The 16477-nt window shown below is 38.2% G+C and overlaps 1 protein-coding gene and 1 pseudogene across 1 annotated transcript in view; one reads left to right on the top strand and one right to left on the bottom strand.

Annotated features, from left to right (window-relative positions):
- The window catches only part of AQR (aquarius intron-binding spliceosomal factor), a 116950-nt gene that overhangs the window by 19725 nt on the left and 80748 nt on the right, over window positions 1–16477 (top strand). The window contains exons 5-9 of the mRNA XM_055278617.2: window positions 3706–3826; window positions 6423–6563; window positions 9054–9122; window positions 10136–10236; window positions 12316–12392. Of these exons, the coding sequence (XP_055134592.1) occupies window positions 3706–3826; window positions 6423–6563; window positions 9054–9122; window positions 10136–10236; window positions 12316–12392 (509 nt within the window). The remainder of the gene's footprint in view (window positions 1–3705; window positions 3827–6422; window positions 6564–9053; window positions 9123–10135; window positions 10237–12315; window positions 12393–16477) is intronic.
- On the bottom strand, window positions 7403–7741 carry LOC129482597 (large ribosomal subunit protein eL42-like; annotated as a pseudogene).

Below are 16477 nucleotides of genomic sequence, written 5' to 3'. Positions count from 1 at the left end.
GGTTTACATCAGAGGTCAGGTCCTCTGTGTTAATAATTGTTACTCCTACATACACAGATTTGATCCTTACAAAAAAAATGACATGAAGTAGATGGTCTTATCGTTTTTATAGAGGGAAATTGAAATTTATTATTATGAATTAACTAGTAAGTTGAGTGCCTCCTGTATCCTAAGGACTGTATTATTATTAAATGATCTTATTTAATCCTCACAACACCACCAGTAAGATCTTCCTTATTTTGTAGGGGAGAAAACTGAGGCTAGAAACTGGACCCATCTGGCCCTGAGATAAATATGCTCTTTCCATCATATTGTGCCTCCTTTCAAGAAGACAGATTAAAATCAAGAGGCTACCAATATGCAATTAGAATTAACCAGAATTCTAGAGTCCAGAAACCAAGAGAATTGCAGGAACTGAAGGAGAAAGCAACAAAACAGATTGAAAGCATCAATGACAGTGAAATTTTTTTTTTTTTTTTGAGACAGTCTCACTCTGTTGCCAGGCTGGAGTGCAGTGGCACGATCTCGGCTCACTGCAACCTCTACTTCCCGGGTAGAAGCGATTCTCCTGCCTCAGCCTCCTGAGTAGCTGGGATTACAGGTGTGCGCCATCACGCCTGGCTAATTTTTGTATTTTTAGTAGAGACGGGGTTTCACCATGTTGGCCAGGATGGTTTTGATTTCTTGACCTTGTGATTGCCTGCCTCGGCTTCCTAAAGTGCTGGGATTACAGGCGTGAGCCACCGCACCCAGCTGACAGTGAAAAATTTTTAATAGCTGAAAAAGTCGGTTGTTACCTTTCAGAAACTCTTATTTAATTTTATGTGACGATATCATTTTCCCTGGGCCAACTTCCAAACATAACCAGTCTAAAGTTTGTTGTAGAGAGTAATTGATGGTTTCTTGCTAAAGTGGAAAGTAAGATGGCATGGAGAAGGTAGCTGGATATAGGAAAGTGAACTGAGAAAAGGGTTTCCATGGATGAAAATCATTAGAGGAAGGCATTATTTTTTATCAATATTGTACAGAATTTGCTGCAATTGCTGAAATAGGATCAGGAAGTTATTGAACAAATCCTTAAGTTTGAAGAAAAGAGATGTAGTTTGGAGTCAGGACCATACCTGTGTAATCAGGCAAATCATTGACTCTCATTATCTCAGTTTTCTCATCTAAGATTTTAAGATAGGTTTGGAATTTGCTGTGTAGTCAGATAACACCCAAGATAAGACTTTACTCTTAAAAACTGTGGCAAGCCAGTGACATCTGTGGGACATCTGGCAGAAACAGTTATAAAGATACTCTGGAAGCATATGTATTCCAACTATACTGCAAAAAACTCTATAAATAAAACCTTGGTAAAGGTGAGTTTATACTCCCAAATTACAGAGCACATTAGGGTAATATTCTCTACTATAAGCAAGAGTGAAGAGCAGAGAACAAATATTTACCCCTGCCCCCACCACCAAGAACTTCAGATAATTAAATAATTGATACACACTGTCAAGTCATTATGTTTAAAATTATTATTGGCATAAGAGAAGAAATATAATATGTGAGAAAGAAACAAGACACTAAAAATGGATAGACTTGGGGGAGGGAAATGGAGATAAAAAATCATTGAAATTTAAAAACTCAATTAGCAAAATAAATAACATGTTAGACGCAGCTAAAGAAGGAATTAATGAACTAGAAAATAGATCTGAGGGAATGAACTAGAAAATAGCAAAGAGGGCCGGGAGTGGTGGCTCACACCTGTAATCCCAGCACTTTGGGAGGCCAAGGTGGGTGGATCACAAGGTCAAGAGATCGAGACCATCCTGGCCAACATGGTGAAACCCTGTCTCTACTAAAAATACAAAAATTAGCTGGGCGTGGTGGCATATGCCTGTAATCTCAGCTACTCAGGAGGCTGAGGCAGGAGAATCGCTTGAACCTGGGAGACAGAGGTTGTAGTGAGCTGGGATTATGCCACTGCACTCCAGCCTGGCAACAGAGTGAGACTCCGTCTCAAAGGAAAATAGCAAAGAGAAGTAAAAATGAAAAATACGAAAGGAAAATAAGATATGTGGAGACTAGAATGAGAAGGCTTAGTAGGAGTTTCAGAAGTTTTTTTTTTTTTTTTTTTTTAGTTTTGGAGATGGGGTCTCACTCTGTTGCCCACGTTGGAGTACAGTGGCACAATCATGGCTCACTGCAGCCTCAACGCCCTAGGCTCAAGTGATCCTCCTACCTCAGCCTCCTGAGTACTTGGGACCACAGGTGTGCACCATCACACCTGGCTAGTGGTTTTTTTTTTTTTGTAGAGATAAGGTCTCACTATGTTGCCCAGGCTGGTCTCAAACTCCTGGGCTCCAGCAGTCCACCCACTTTGGCCTCCCAAAGTACTAGGATTACAGGTGTCAGCCACCACACCTGGCCTCATTTTGTTTTAGAACTGATATTTGTCAGGTATTTTTGGATTTTCCTTTTTTTTTTTTTTTTGAGACGGAGTCTGACCGTTGCCAGGCTGGAGTGCTGTGGCACGATCTCAGCTCACTGCCATCTCCGCCTCCCGGGTTCAAGTAATTCTCCTGCCTCAGCCCCCTGAGTAGCTGGGACTATAGGCATGTGCCACCATGCCCAGCTAATTTTTATATTTTTAGTAGAGATGGGGTTTCACCATGTTGGCCAGGATGGTCTCGATCTCTTGACCTCATGATCTGCCTGCCTTGGCCTTCCAAAGTGCTGGGATTGCAGGCGTGAGCCACTGTGCCTGGCCAACTTTTACTTTAAGAAGAGCCTTAAAGTTAAAGGCCCAGTGCAGTGGCTCATGCCTGTAATCCCAGCACTTTGGGAGGCTGAGGTGGGTGGATCACCTGAGGTCGGGAGTTCAAGACCAGCCCGACCAACATGGAGAAACCCCTTCTCTACTAAAAATACAAAAAATTAGCCGGGCATAGTGGCGCATTCTTGTAATCCCAGCTACTCAGGAGGCAGAGGCAGGAGAATCGCTTGAACCTGGGAGGTGGAGGTTGCTGAGAGCCAAGATCACGCCATTGCACTCCAGTCTGGGCCACAAGAGCAAAACTCCGTCTCAAAAAAACAAAAAAAAAACAGCCTTAACTAAGGGAATATCCAGTGGTTTGGTGGTGATAATTATGTATGTTGGCAACGTTTGATACCGTTTTATTTGAATTTATAAGACTGTCATTCTCCAAAGCTGTATTTTCTATATATAAATTTGTAGCTGGTAGCAGTGACCTAGACTGCAGGTAAATTTGTGGAGGATTCCAAGTTTTGTTTTTTGTTTTTTGAGACGGAGTCTAGCTCTTGGCCAGGCTGGAGTGTAGTGGTGCAATCTCAGCTCACTGCATCCTCTTCTATCTGGGTTCAAGTGATTCTCCTGCCTCAGCCCCATGAGTAGCTGGGATTACAGGCGTGTGCCACCATACCCAGCTAATTTTTGTATTTTTAGTAGAAATGGGGTTTCACCATATCACAACTTCTGACCTCAAGTCAGGAGTTGACCTCCACCCACCTCGGCCTCCCAAAGTGCTGGGATTACAGGCATGAGCTACCACAGCCAGCCAAGGATTCCAAGTTATAAATAGAGATTTCCAAAATATTTTCAGAAAGTTGTAAATAATTATGCTTTTCTGGGTGAGTTATGCATTACAGTGAGTGGTGGTAACTAATGAAGTATTCTATGCTTTTTACTCTTTCCAGCCAGTATCTTGAAAATTATCTCTGGATGAATTATTCTCCTGAGGTATCCAGCAAGGCCTATTTAATGTCAATCTGCTGTATGGTGAATGAGAAGTTTAGAGAAAACGTGCCTGCATGGGAGGTAACTGATTTAAATTACTTCATAGCTTTCATACTGACCCACATAAGCCATTACAAAGTGGCAGAACTTTTACTGATAGTGGTGCTTTTAGAGCAGAACTTTACCCAGTAATAAAGCAAATATTCAGAATAAGAATGGGTATGTGAAAGATATGTTTTCTTTTGGTTTCAATACTTTCTTCAAATGATTTAATAATTTATGAATTGAAAATTTGTGAATGTGAGTTACTTTTCTGCTTTGTGTTTGAAACAAAGAATGGTATATGTTATAACAACTTACATCAGGAGCTGGCAAAATGGAAATTATATTAATAAGTACAAACAGGCTGAGTGCTGTCATTCATGCCTGTAATCCTGTACTTGGAAAGCTAAGGTGGGAGGATTGCTTGAAGCCAGGAGTTCAAGACCAGCCTGGGCAACAAAGCAAAAACTTGTCTAAAAAAAAAAAAAAAATTAGCCAGGCATGGTGGCATGAGGCTGTAGTCCCAGCTACTTGGGAGATTGAGGCAAGAGGACCACTTGAGCCCAGGAGTTCGAGGCTGCAAGGAACTATGATTGCACCACAACACTCCAGCCTGGGTAACAGAGCGAGGCCTGTCTCTAAGAAGAAGAAAAAAAAGCGCAAGTATATAATGTTCAAATGAGATATTTTTCAGTGTCTTTTTTCATAAGAGGGAGTTTATATTTGTAGTTTTACATGAAGAAAAAAAGTTACCAAAGTCAAGACAGATGCTTACATTATAATTTCAATGGTCTTGGTTTTTTTTTTTTTTGAGACTAATTTCGCTCTTGTCATCCAGGCTAGAGTGCAAATGGCATGATCTCAGCTCACTGCAACCTCTGCCTCCCAGGTTCCAGCAGTTCTCCTGCCTCTGCCTCCCAAGAAGCTGGGATTACAGGTGCCCACCACCATGCCCAGCTAATTGTTGTATTTTTAGTAGAGACGGGGTTTCAACATATTGGCCAGGCTGGTCTCAAACTCCTGACCTTAGGTGATCCACCCACCTCGGCCTCCCAGAGTGCTGGGATTACAGGCATGAGTCACTGTGCCCGGCCTGTTCTTTTTGTCCTGGATTTGGGATCTATTTTTCCTTTTAGAAATTTCTAATGCACTGATGTTTCCTTTTTGTGCTGGTGCAATAGAAGCTTGATCAGTAGGGATCCAAAATCTTTGTTTTCTTTGCCCGCCATATAATGGTCACTTCATCAAGAGTTTCTTCTCTTCCAGTCACACTTTTTTAAATGAAAAAAAGGAATGGATGCCTGTCATCTGTTTTGAGTAAATGGTCTCCAAAGTGAAAAGGTGGTAGAGTCTTTAAGATAAAACCATGGACACTTATCTCAAATATTCATTAAATGACTACCATCTCAGGGCACATTAGAGATGGGTTTTATGTCACTATCAAGAGAGCCTGAGGTTTCTTCAAGTTGCTTCAAGCTATTATAGAAATATAGAAAGGAAGAAGGAAAATTTTTTGAGCCAGGGAATAACCTGGTCAGTTTGCCTGTTATAAAGATCACTTTGGTGATTAGGCCTTGAAATAGAGAAATGATAATATAGATTTAGAGGATATACAGAGATGCAGAAGGTAGAATTGATTGAATTTGATAATCAGTTGAAGTAGCATTAGGAAAGGGTGTTATTTTCAATAACCTTCCAGGCTTGGACAAATGAATATAATATATGATGGTGCCATTTACCAAGATAGGTAATAGAGAGTGAGGAATAATTTGGAGGATTCAAAATTGTTGAATTGAATTTGGACATATTCAGTTTAAATTGCCTTTGGAATATCTAGATTAAGTCGTCTAGTAGAGGAATCTAAGGTTTGAGAGCTCAGAAGAGAAATCTGGACTGCAGATGTATATTTGGAATCATTGGTATTTAGTGGTTGAAGTAATAGGGGGAGAAGAATGAGGCTAGAACCCTAGGAATATTGCGGTTTAGATAACAGACAAAAGAAGAAGAGCCTTCAATATGGTGAAAAGGAGTTGAGGGTTAATAAGGGTCCATAGGACTTGACAGCCATACAGCTTCAGGAAAGCTTGTCTTAGAGAAGTGAATGAAAACAACTAGTGTAACCACACGCTTGGAGCACTTGTCTGTGGCAGTAACTAGAAACAGAGGTAGGTCAAAGAGGCTTGAATATATTTACATTATTTACAAGTTAAGTGTAAAGACCTAATATAAAGCAGGAGGGGCTGTCCTTGAGATTCATTACAGTGTGAAAACTACAATTTTTGCTAAAGATGTAGTTTCTTTTGTTTAAATCAGAGAAATTAAAACACTTCAGATCCTTAATAAGAAAACAAAGCCTAAGCTAAATACAGGCATAATCCACAGGGAAAAACTAAAGAAATTAAAGCCATTATTTTATTAGCTAAAGGTTTCTGCAGCTCTCTCATAGTCCTGTCAGAAACCTGTATTTGACTTGCCATTAATTATAAGTACATGATGCTTCTTTTATAGATATACAAATAACCCTTTTGTAATTATTCGTTTTTTTTAATAGACTGCTAAAAAGCCTACTAGGGCTTCTTTAAAGCTTAAGTGAGCAAGCCAGTTCAAAATGAATTTTTATTCTGTTTCTTTTCAGATTTTTAAGAAGAAGCCAGACCACTTCCCATTCTTTTTTAAACACATCTTGAAGGCGGCATTAGCTGAAACTGATGGTGAATTTTCACTTCATGAACAGACAGTCTTACTACTTTTTCTTGATCATTGCTTCAATAGTTTGGTACTTTTACTTTATATTTTGGGGTAATTTTCAAGTTTTCTTGTTCTTTTAGGTTGAGTTTAAATGAAATTACCTCTGTAGCCAACTCTTCATCTGTAATAGTGGGGAATAAGGATAATGCTAAAAGCTTGATTTCAGCCACTTATCAGTAAAACCATTTTATATGTTCACTTTTTAATAGATTTGAACTTGATACTTAATTTTTTCTATCTAGACTTTTAAGAAAAACGATTATAAGAACAGAAACTCCAAAGGGAGAGCACAAAAATGAAAAGCAGCAAGGAGACTGGTTAATATGGAATTGGAGTAATGAGATCTGTGCCACAAACTGCATATACATACAGGAATGTAGTTTCATTACTTTTCATCATGCCTCATGCATAGGCTGGTTAGTCAGCAGGAGAGTTGTATTTTGAGTTGACTGATAAATGCCAAGTGTAGATGATCTTTGAAAATGTCTTATGTGTGATACATTTTCATCCTTCATAACATTATCTTCTAAAAAATTAAATATTTTCAGTAATATTTTATTTGAGCTTTCCTATGTGGTTAGCTGATAAATACACATATTTATTTAGTGCCTCTGAATTGATAATTCACTTACACCCATGCAGGAGAATGCATGGAGTTCTTTCTTATTCTGAAGACCGAGTGTTAATAGATGGATGGTTATTACCGGTTTCCATGTACTATCTCACATAGATCTTTTAAAGGCATAAAAAAAGATTTATGATGCCTGCACTGGATACCACTGTTATCTCTTTAACATTTATTTTTATTTATTTATTTATTTATTTTTGAACATAAACTCAAGATTTTGTGGTCTTCATAATAAAGATGATACTTAGAACTGGATCACTTGTCCCTTTCTCTTCTTATCTCCTCCCAGTTCAAAATGCTTGCATCTTTTAATAGCCAGCATTCTCTTAGATCTATAGTTGGGCTCAGTGCACTCAAGCCTTAGCACAATCTTCTTTGTAGTTTTAGCCTTTTTCCAGAAGATCGGCTTAAGTTTGCCCACCATAGCCACTCTGCTTCCTGTCATAACGCCGCTTTCCCTGGGCATACAGAGAATCCTTGCCCTTCTTGTACTGTGTCACTTTATGGGGTTGGTGCTTGCCACACTTCTTATAGAAAGTCAGGCTGGTTTTAGGGATGTTAACCATGCTTGCGTGAGCGTTATCAGCATGAAAAGCCTCTTTAACATTTATTAAACTAAACAGAACAAATAGAAATATAAATAGATATGATTTTTTTTATCGGAAACTAAACAGAAACAAGATTTTATTAGTATTAGTAATTTGGTGATAGTTTTAACCAACTTAGCAAACTAGTTTGTTATTGAAATGCTTTATCTTGCTGGGCACAGTGGCTCACACCTGTAATCCCAGCACTTTGGGAGGCCGAGGCAGGCAGATCACGAGTTCAGGAGATTGAGACCATCCTGGCTAACACGGTGAAACCCCATCTCCACTAAAAAATACAAAAAAATTAGCCGGGTGTGGTGGCAGGCCCGTATAGTCCCAGCTACTAGGGAGGCTGAGGCAGGAGAATGGCGTGAACCTGGGAGGCGGAGCTTGCAGTGAGCCGAGATTGTGCCACTGCACTCCAACCTGGGTGACAGAGCGAGACTCTGTCTCAAAAAAAAAAAAAAAAAAAAAAAAAAAGAAATGCTTTATCTTTTAAAATATGCAGTCAATTCTTATTTGAGGTAGTTATGTTTATTTTATAAAGTAGCTGTGAACACTGAATGAGCTAATACAGAACTATTACTCTTTGGGGAAATACAGGGTTAGGTTCCTGCAAGCCTCGGTGATGGCATTTTACAAACTATCAATACATAGCCTTATTTTATGTGTGTTTCTATTTAAAGACAGCTTATTTATTGTATATTGTTGATTCATTAACCATGAACTCACTGCCAACAGCACTGTAATTATGCCTGAACAAAGCTTATCCAACATACGTATTTACTCTGTAAGACATATCACAGCCTTCTTGCACCCATGAACATCAGACAGCACTTCAGCCTTGGGCTTGCTGCCATTTTAAACAGCAAAATCATCAAAAAGCACAAACGTGCCCCAAAAAATAGTACTCAATAGACCACAAAAAGGATACTTGTTTCTTATAGTTTGAGAGCTGAGAATGAAGCAGAGCATCAGCTCAGTCTCACCTGAGAATGTGCACGTTAGGCAACTCAGATTTTTGTTTGGGCCATCTGGATGACTGTGAAAGCACATAGAGTGTAGACTTTGAGGTTTCAAATACATTTTTGTTAGTATATGAATTTACAAATACAAAATCTGTAAATAATAAGGATAGAGCCTTTTTTAAAGCATTGAACTTCTTCATATCAAAATATTAATTTGAAAATATTTGTGGCATGTTTTCCCTCCAGGACATAAAAAGGCAGTATACTTCTTATGTAAAAACTTAGGTAGAAATGCTGGTATGTTTATAAACTTGTTTTCTTCATGCCCTAAACAGGAGGTAGACTTGATACGAAGTCAAGTACAGCAGCTTATCTCCCTCCCAATGTGGATGGGCTTACAGGTGGTAAGTCTCTAATTTCAGTCTTATGAATGTATGTGTTATAAGTAGAACATGTGGTTGTAGAGTCTATAGCCTTAATCTGGATATACAAGTGGTAGCTAAATACCCCTTTTCTTAGAAAAGCCACTTTGCATTAACTTTTCATAGATACAGTTTTTATTTTAAAGTTTTTATGTGCATTCGATATTTAACTTAATTTTAGTAATATAAAATGAATATGGTAGTATGTATTGAGCTTATAGAGAAAGGTAGTTAATTTAGCAAAGTATAGATGAGACTAAATGTGGACTTAAATTTTTTTTTCCTTGATTAGAGTATATATATATAGCTGTAGGAGAAGATCTGGATCATACCTAATATTAATGACTTCCATTTTTCCATAAAGTCTTTATTGGGTAATATGTGCAGGTACCAAAGCCAAATTAATACATCTCAGGTGGTTTAGTTAAAACTATCAGATTTCAGTGTAATGCTTTATTCAGAATTTCATTTCCTGCACATGGATGTTTCTGCATATACTCAGATATGCAGACTCATTTATAAGCACCAGTTGATGGGGATGAAAACATAAGGCACATTAAATAATTAATACTGAGTTAAAAAGTGGCAAGTGCCATAAGAGAGAATATGCTGATGTGGACATTTCCTTATTTACTTGTGATCGCTGTTTTTTGTGCATTGTTTCAGACTCATATTTTTCAAACCTCAGTGATTATGCTAAGTGTTGGTGCATATATTTTTCAGACTTAGCTCTCTAAGTTTTGAAATAAAAAAAAGTTGATTATTGAGCTTACAATCTTGATTTGTATTTTTATTAACAAGAGCAAGAATTGAATAATTTTTTAAAATATCGTTATTCATTTCTTGATTTTCAGGGTTTGTCATGTTATTTTTAGGTTTTATCAAATTGCTCTATTTTGTACTCGTATATTAGAAAACTAGCAAATAGTTGATCTAATCCTTATCCTTGTAAACTTTGAGGTTACTGGTAATTTAATAACACATCTCTTCTTCAGGCACGATTGGAATTAGAATTAAAAAAGACACCTAAGCTAAGAAAATTCTGGAACTTGATTAAAAAGAATGATGAAAAGATGGATCCAGAAGCAAGAGAACAGTATGTTGGCAGAGCTTCATTTCATGTTGGCTTATTATGCTGGATTGTGGACCTTAGATGATGTTGACTGGTTTGTTGTTTCCCTTTATATAGTGCTGAGCGCAAATAAATTATTATAATAAGTGCTTTTACCTAGACTATCATTAAGAATATTTTTCACAAAGATCTAAAGCAGAAGCCAGAACATTATGCTTTTCTTCTTTTCCTTCTTTCTGTGCTGCTAAGTATATATAGTTGACACACTGTTTTTCTCCCTGCCTATTGTCCGTGTCCCTCATGGATGGTTCTCAATTTTCTCCACTATCTTCAGGCTATTAATATAACTTTTCTTTCTTTTTCTTACTCCTTCACTCTTTTTTTATTTTTTTGAGACGGAGTTTCGCCCTTCTTGCCCAGGCTGGGGTGCAATAGTGTGACCGTGGCTCACTGCAACCTCCGCCTCCCGGATTCAAGCGATTTCTCTTCCCCAGCCTCTGAGTAGCGGGGATTACAGGCATGCGCCACCATGCCCGGCTAATTTTGTACGTTTAGTAGAGACAGGGTTTCTCCATGTTGGTTAGGCTAGTCTCGAACTCCCGACCTCAGGTGATCCGCCTGCCTCGGCCTCCTGAAGTGCTGGGATTACAGGCATGAGCCACCGCGCCCAGCCTAACTCTAAACTTCTTACAAGGCTTTCAGAAGCTTGCAGCTGTTTCTTGTGACTCTTGCAAATCACTGGACTACTCTAGTCATTGTTTCTGTAGCATTTCTTTCCTAAGTCCCTTTCCTCTTCACTCCACTTAATTGAATATTAACCATATAAACACTCTTCCAGACCAACTATTTTACTTTAGATCATAGTGCTTTCATCTGAACTCCTAGAACACATGCACCATGACTTTTTTGAAAACATACAGCTGTTTATGTAATGATTGGGATATGTATAGTAGTTGAGGACATAGGTTCTACAATCAGACTTAGCTAGATTCCACACTCAATTGCCGTATGACTTTGGGCAAGTTACTTCACCTCTAAGCCTCATTGTGAAATCTGGACAATAGTACCCATTTCCGAGGACTGTTATCAATATTAAATAAGATGTGAAGTGTTTAGCGTAGCTCAGATCCTGGCAAAATGCGTGCTTAATTAATATCAGGCAGTTTTATTAATCACATACTGGCATGTATTACTAATTGTGTTTATAATATATGACTTGTTATTGCAAGTAGATTTTAGCCATTCCCCTTCTTTGTATTTCCAGCAGGACTGTTACAAGCATTTACAGCTATACAATACTTGATACATGTCTGTTCATTAATGGATAGATCTTAAAGTAGTAATGAATAGAAAATTATTTTTTAAACATTTGATCTTTAGCTATTGTAATACTCTGTTATACTTAATACTTAAACGTTAAAATATAATATTGTTCATCTCATTTTAACTACATTAAATGTGAGATTTTTAATGGTAAGGGCAGACTATAAACGGAATTTTGAAACTTCTTTCTGGGTCTGACTTGTAAATCACAAATGAAAATGTTTGGCTGGGAGCTGTGGCTCAGGCTGGGCGCCATGGCTCACGCCTGTAATCCCAGCACTTTGGGAGGCCGAGGTGGGTGGATCACAAGGTCAGGAGTTCAAGACCAGCCTGGCCAAGGTGGTGGAACCCCATCTCTACTGAAAATACAAAAATTAGCCAGGCATGGTGGCAGGCGCCTGTCATCCCAGCTACTCGAGAGGCTGAGGCAAGAGAATTGCTTGAACCCGGGAGACAGAGGTTGCAGTGAGCTGAAATCACGCCACTGCACTGGGCAACAGAGCAAGATTCCACCTCAAAAAAAGAAAAAAGAAAACATTCACAGTGAGAGAAGGAGGTGCTTGCTTAGGTGGCTTATTAGGTCAGTAATGTGACTCTCCTTTTCTTCGTATAGCACTGTATTTACATAGAAAGAAGAAGCTGTATATCCAAGTTATAGTCCCAGTTTCACAAAGAAATGAACAGTTGAACAGTATTGGAAAGCTGTGGTCAACATTTAAAATTTACTTTTGAAATGACTATTTTTCAAAAATAATTGGTCAATGTTCTTTCTGATTTTAGGGCATATCAAGAGAGGAGATTTCTTTCACAACTCATCCAGAAGTTTATCTCTGTGCTGAAATCAGTCCCACTTTCCGGTAACTATCTTCTTTTTTACTCAGTGCATTTGTGAAATTATCATATAGCTGCCCCTATGGTATTTACTCATCTCTAATCTAAAAACTGTTCTTGGAATGATTTTAAATTGTATTGGCAAAGTGTATGTCCTCTCCTTTTTAAATATATTACCAGTGTGAGTATTGGGACTGCCTTTAAGGGTTATTTTATTTTATTTTATTTATTTATTTTTTGAGACAGAGTCTTGCTCTGTCACCCAGGCTGGAGTGCAGTGGCATGATCGCGGCTCACTGCAACCTCCCCCTCCAGGGTTCCAGTGATTCTCCTGCCTCAGCCTCCCGAGTAGCTGAGATTACAGGGATGCGCCACCATGCCCAGTTAGTTTTGTATTTTTGGTAGAGACGGGGTTTCTCCATGTTGGCCAGGCTGGTCTTGAACTCCTGACCTCCAGTGATCCATCCACCTCAGCCTCTCAAAGTGCTGGGATTACAGGCGTGAGCCACGGCGCCTGGCCTAAGGGTTATTTTAAAGGCACCAGTGTGGTTATTGAAATATTCCTTTATGTAGCAAATATTTTTATCACCTAATTACTAGACCTAGGTCCTGTCTAAGGTGCTGGGATACAGTTGTGAAGAGGAAAATTACAGACCATATTTGATGTTATTTATAATATGGTGCTGAATAGTGTTTTTAAGTCCTGTTGATGCTGTTGGAGGAAAAAAAGGAGAAATATTACTGAGATATGAGCTAAAAGACTAAATAGAAGGATTTTCCTCCATCATAGCTCCATTTATTGATTTAAAAACTATATACTATATAGAGTATATACTATATTAAAATTATAAAATTAAAATATAATTGTTTAATTATTATTTTTTTGAGACAGAAGCTGACTCTGTCAGCCAGACTGGAGTACAGTGGCACAGTCTTGGCTCACTGCAACCTCCGTCTCCTGGCTCAAGCAATTCTCCTGCCTCAGCCTCCTGAGTAGCTGGAGTTACAGGGGTGTGCCACCATGCCCGGCTAATTTTTGTATTTTTAGTAGAGATGGGGTTTTACCATGTTGGCCAGGTTGGACTCCTGACCTCAGGTAATCCGCCTGCCACGGCCTCCCAAAGCACTGGGATTACAGGCGTGAGCCACCACACTCGGCCAATTGTTTTAATATTTTTAAGTGGAATATAATCTAAGAACAGCTCTATAGGTATACCATATTTATATTTTTGCATCAGAAAGTACAGCTTTTAAAAAAATACAATGGAATGAGTTATAAATGCTGACCCTCCAAGTAATATTTTACAACTGAAAATCATAGCTACAATTCAGTGAGGAGTTGATACCAATGCAGTAAATCAGTTGTATCTGATTTGGGGCACAGTACTGCTACTAGCATTAGTATAAAGAAAAGGTTTTGGCCAGGCGCAGTGGCTCACGCCTGTAATCCCAGTGCTTTGGGAGGCTGAGGCGGGTGGATCACGAGGTCAGGAGATCGAGACCACAGTGAAACCCCGTTTCTACCAAAAATACAAAAAATTAGCCGGGCGCAGTGGCGGGCGCCTGTAGTCCCACCTACTTGGGAGGCTGAGGCAGGAGAATGGTGTGAACCCGGGAGGTGGAGCTTGCAGTGAGCCGAGATTGCGCCACTGCACTCCAGCCTGGGTGACAGAACGAGACTCCGTCTCAAAAATAAATAAATAAATAAATGAAGAAGACATTTTATGCTTATAATCTTAAGTCTGTTAATGTTAGTATATCTAAATCTTTCCACTAAGTGCCTTCAAACCTGGAAAGAGGACTAAGATTGGGTTTTCTTGGCACAAAGAATAACATTGAGCACTTTGAGCTACTAATGTCTATAATAAAAATTGATATCTCTAACTATGGAATGTTTATTTAGGGTCGTCTAGGTTTCAAAAACAAGAACATAGGGCCTGCAGTAATTTAACAGCCTATGAACCGCTTGCTGTTGCCACTATTGTTTATATACTGTCAGAAAACAACTTTTTTTTTTTTTTTTAAAGATGGAGTCTCGTTCTGTCTCCTAGTCTGGAGTGCAGTGGCGCAATCTCAGCTCACTGCAACATCTGCCTTCTGGGTCCAAGTGATTCTCCTGCCTCAGCCTCCCAAGTAGCTGGTACTACAGGTGCACACCACCATGCCCGGCTAATTTTTGTATTCTTAGTAGAGATGGGGTTTCACCATGTTGGCCAGGCTGGTCTTGAACTCCTGACCTCAAGTGATCCACCCTCCTCGGCCTCCCAAAGTGCTGGGATTTCAGGTGTGAGCCACTGCGCCTGGCCAGAAAACATCATTTCTTAATCTTGAATTTTTATCAAAATTTGTCAGCTTGCTGGCAAAGGAACTAACAGGATGATGACAGTAATTTGCCAGTTCAGAATGGGTATGAAGATAGATGGATTATGTAGTTAGGAAAAAGAAGGCTAATTTTTTAAAGATTTTAAGAAGGATTGTAGTTTCCTTTTTAAAATAGGGTCATTAAAAACAGAATGCCCAGATGAGTTGTTGGAAATCTGTGTAGGATAGTCTGAGATGTTAAGATTGCTGTTAGAAGGGAAAAAAAGTTACAGCATAGCTGAGACAAATGATAAGGATATATTTGTGTCTGAAATTGGGATAGCAAGGTTTCTACCTTAGGCAACATGCCCAGTAGGACCAGCTATCATAAAAAAACATGCAACTTTAGTCACCAGAGCACCATGCATTGTTTTCTAATTTTAAATGGGCCATTTCCAGTAATTTCTCAAGACGTAAATAAAGATACAGAATTCAGAATTTGCTCACTCTTTTAGTTTGGGAAAAAATGTTTTCCTTTGACAGTTACAAGAACGAAAGATAGCAACAAAAGATTGGTTTGAATGGATTTAATTTAAAAATTGCTCCTTTAAATTGTTATTTTAAATAACTGTATATGTATGTCGCAGAAAACCTGGGTTCCAGTTCTAACCAACCATTCTAGCTTTACACCTTTATCAGGTCATTTTCTCTGATCATGTTTTTCTACCTGGAGAATGAAGATCTAGAATAGATGCTCTCAAAGGTCTTTTCCAGCTAATAATTTCTATACTTCTGTTATTTCAGGTTTGGATTATGGGCATATGCTAGCTGAAAAAGTTCCAGTTAACATTTCTGTATATATTAATCACAAAAGTATTCACATTTCTTGCTTTACATTAAGCTTTCCGTTTTCCTGTACACTACAAATAAATAAATGGATTTTTATGTAAGCATTTGTAGGATGCCTTCTATAGGTCTGGCACTGGGTGTTAGTCACTGCTGCAAGTCTTTAAACTAAGTAGCAACAGGAAACCTAAAATTATCTTTGTTTTAATTGAAACCAACTTGACAGGATGGTTTTAGTTGGTAAAATGGTAGACCATTTCCTGGCATTAGAAAAAAAGCTTGTACTCTGAAAATACTTCGTGTCCCAAGGTTGTAATTATTTAAAAACAAAAATAAATATTTGTAAAAATAGTATATTATGCTCATAAATAGTACATAATAAGCTAGTGATTTAAAAGGTATTTTTATTGTTCTTTGTGTCATTGGCATTCTAATGTTAAAGTAATACATGTACAGTGGAAAAAAATCACAAAAATTACCTCTCTAATTAGTTTTCAGTGCACTTTAAAGGTGTGTGTGTGTACATATACATAGGTGTGTGTGTTTATACATACGAGAAAACTCTCAGAAGTTTAGAATGTAAAGACAATAAGGAAAGTGGATCAAAAACTGATATAAAACTGCCTTCTAGTTTTTATATCTCTTAAGTTTTTTCAAAATCTAATTTAATACAGATTTTTAAAGGTTAATACTTTTAAAATATCTTTGCAAACCTGATTTTTAAAATGTGCTTCTGACCCAAGCTAGATTTTTTATTTTCTCATATTTGTAGAGCTAAGTATCAGGGTAAGGCCTTCCTTAAAAATATATATATGTGAGATCCTCATTCTAAATCATAGTCCAATTCTGATGAATAAAAGACAAATGGCTTTATTTAAGTTATTAAATAACTGCCAGTTTTCAGAAACAGCATGCAAAATGCCCTAGTAAGAAAATTCTATGATGCTTTTCTCTCTTATGTCTA

The sequence above is a fragment of the Symphalangus syndactylus genome, chromosome 5 (genome assembly GCF_028878055.3).
Source record: "Symphalangus syndactylus isolate Jambi chromosome 5, NHGRI_mSymSyn1-v2.1_pri, whole genome shotgun sequence".
In the NCBI taxonomy this organism is placed as follows: Eukaryota; Metazoa; Chordata; class Mammalia; order Primates; family Hylobatidae; genus Symphalangus; species Symphalangus syndactylus.
The sequence above is the reverse complement of the archived record's forward strand: the minus strand, read 5'-3'. Positions and strand labels throughout refer to the sequence as shown.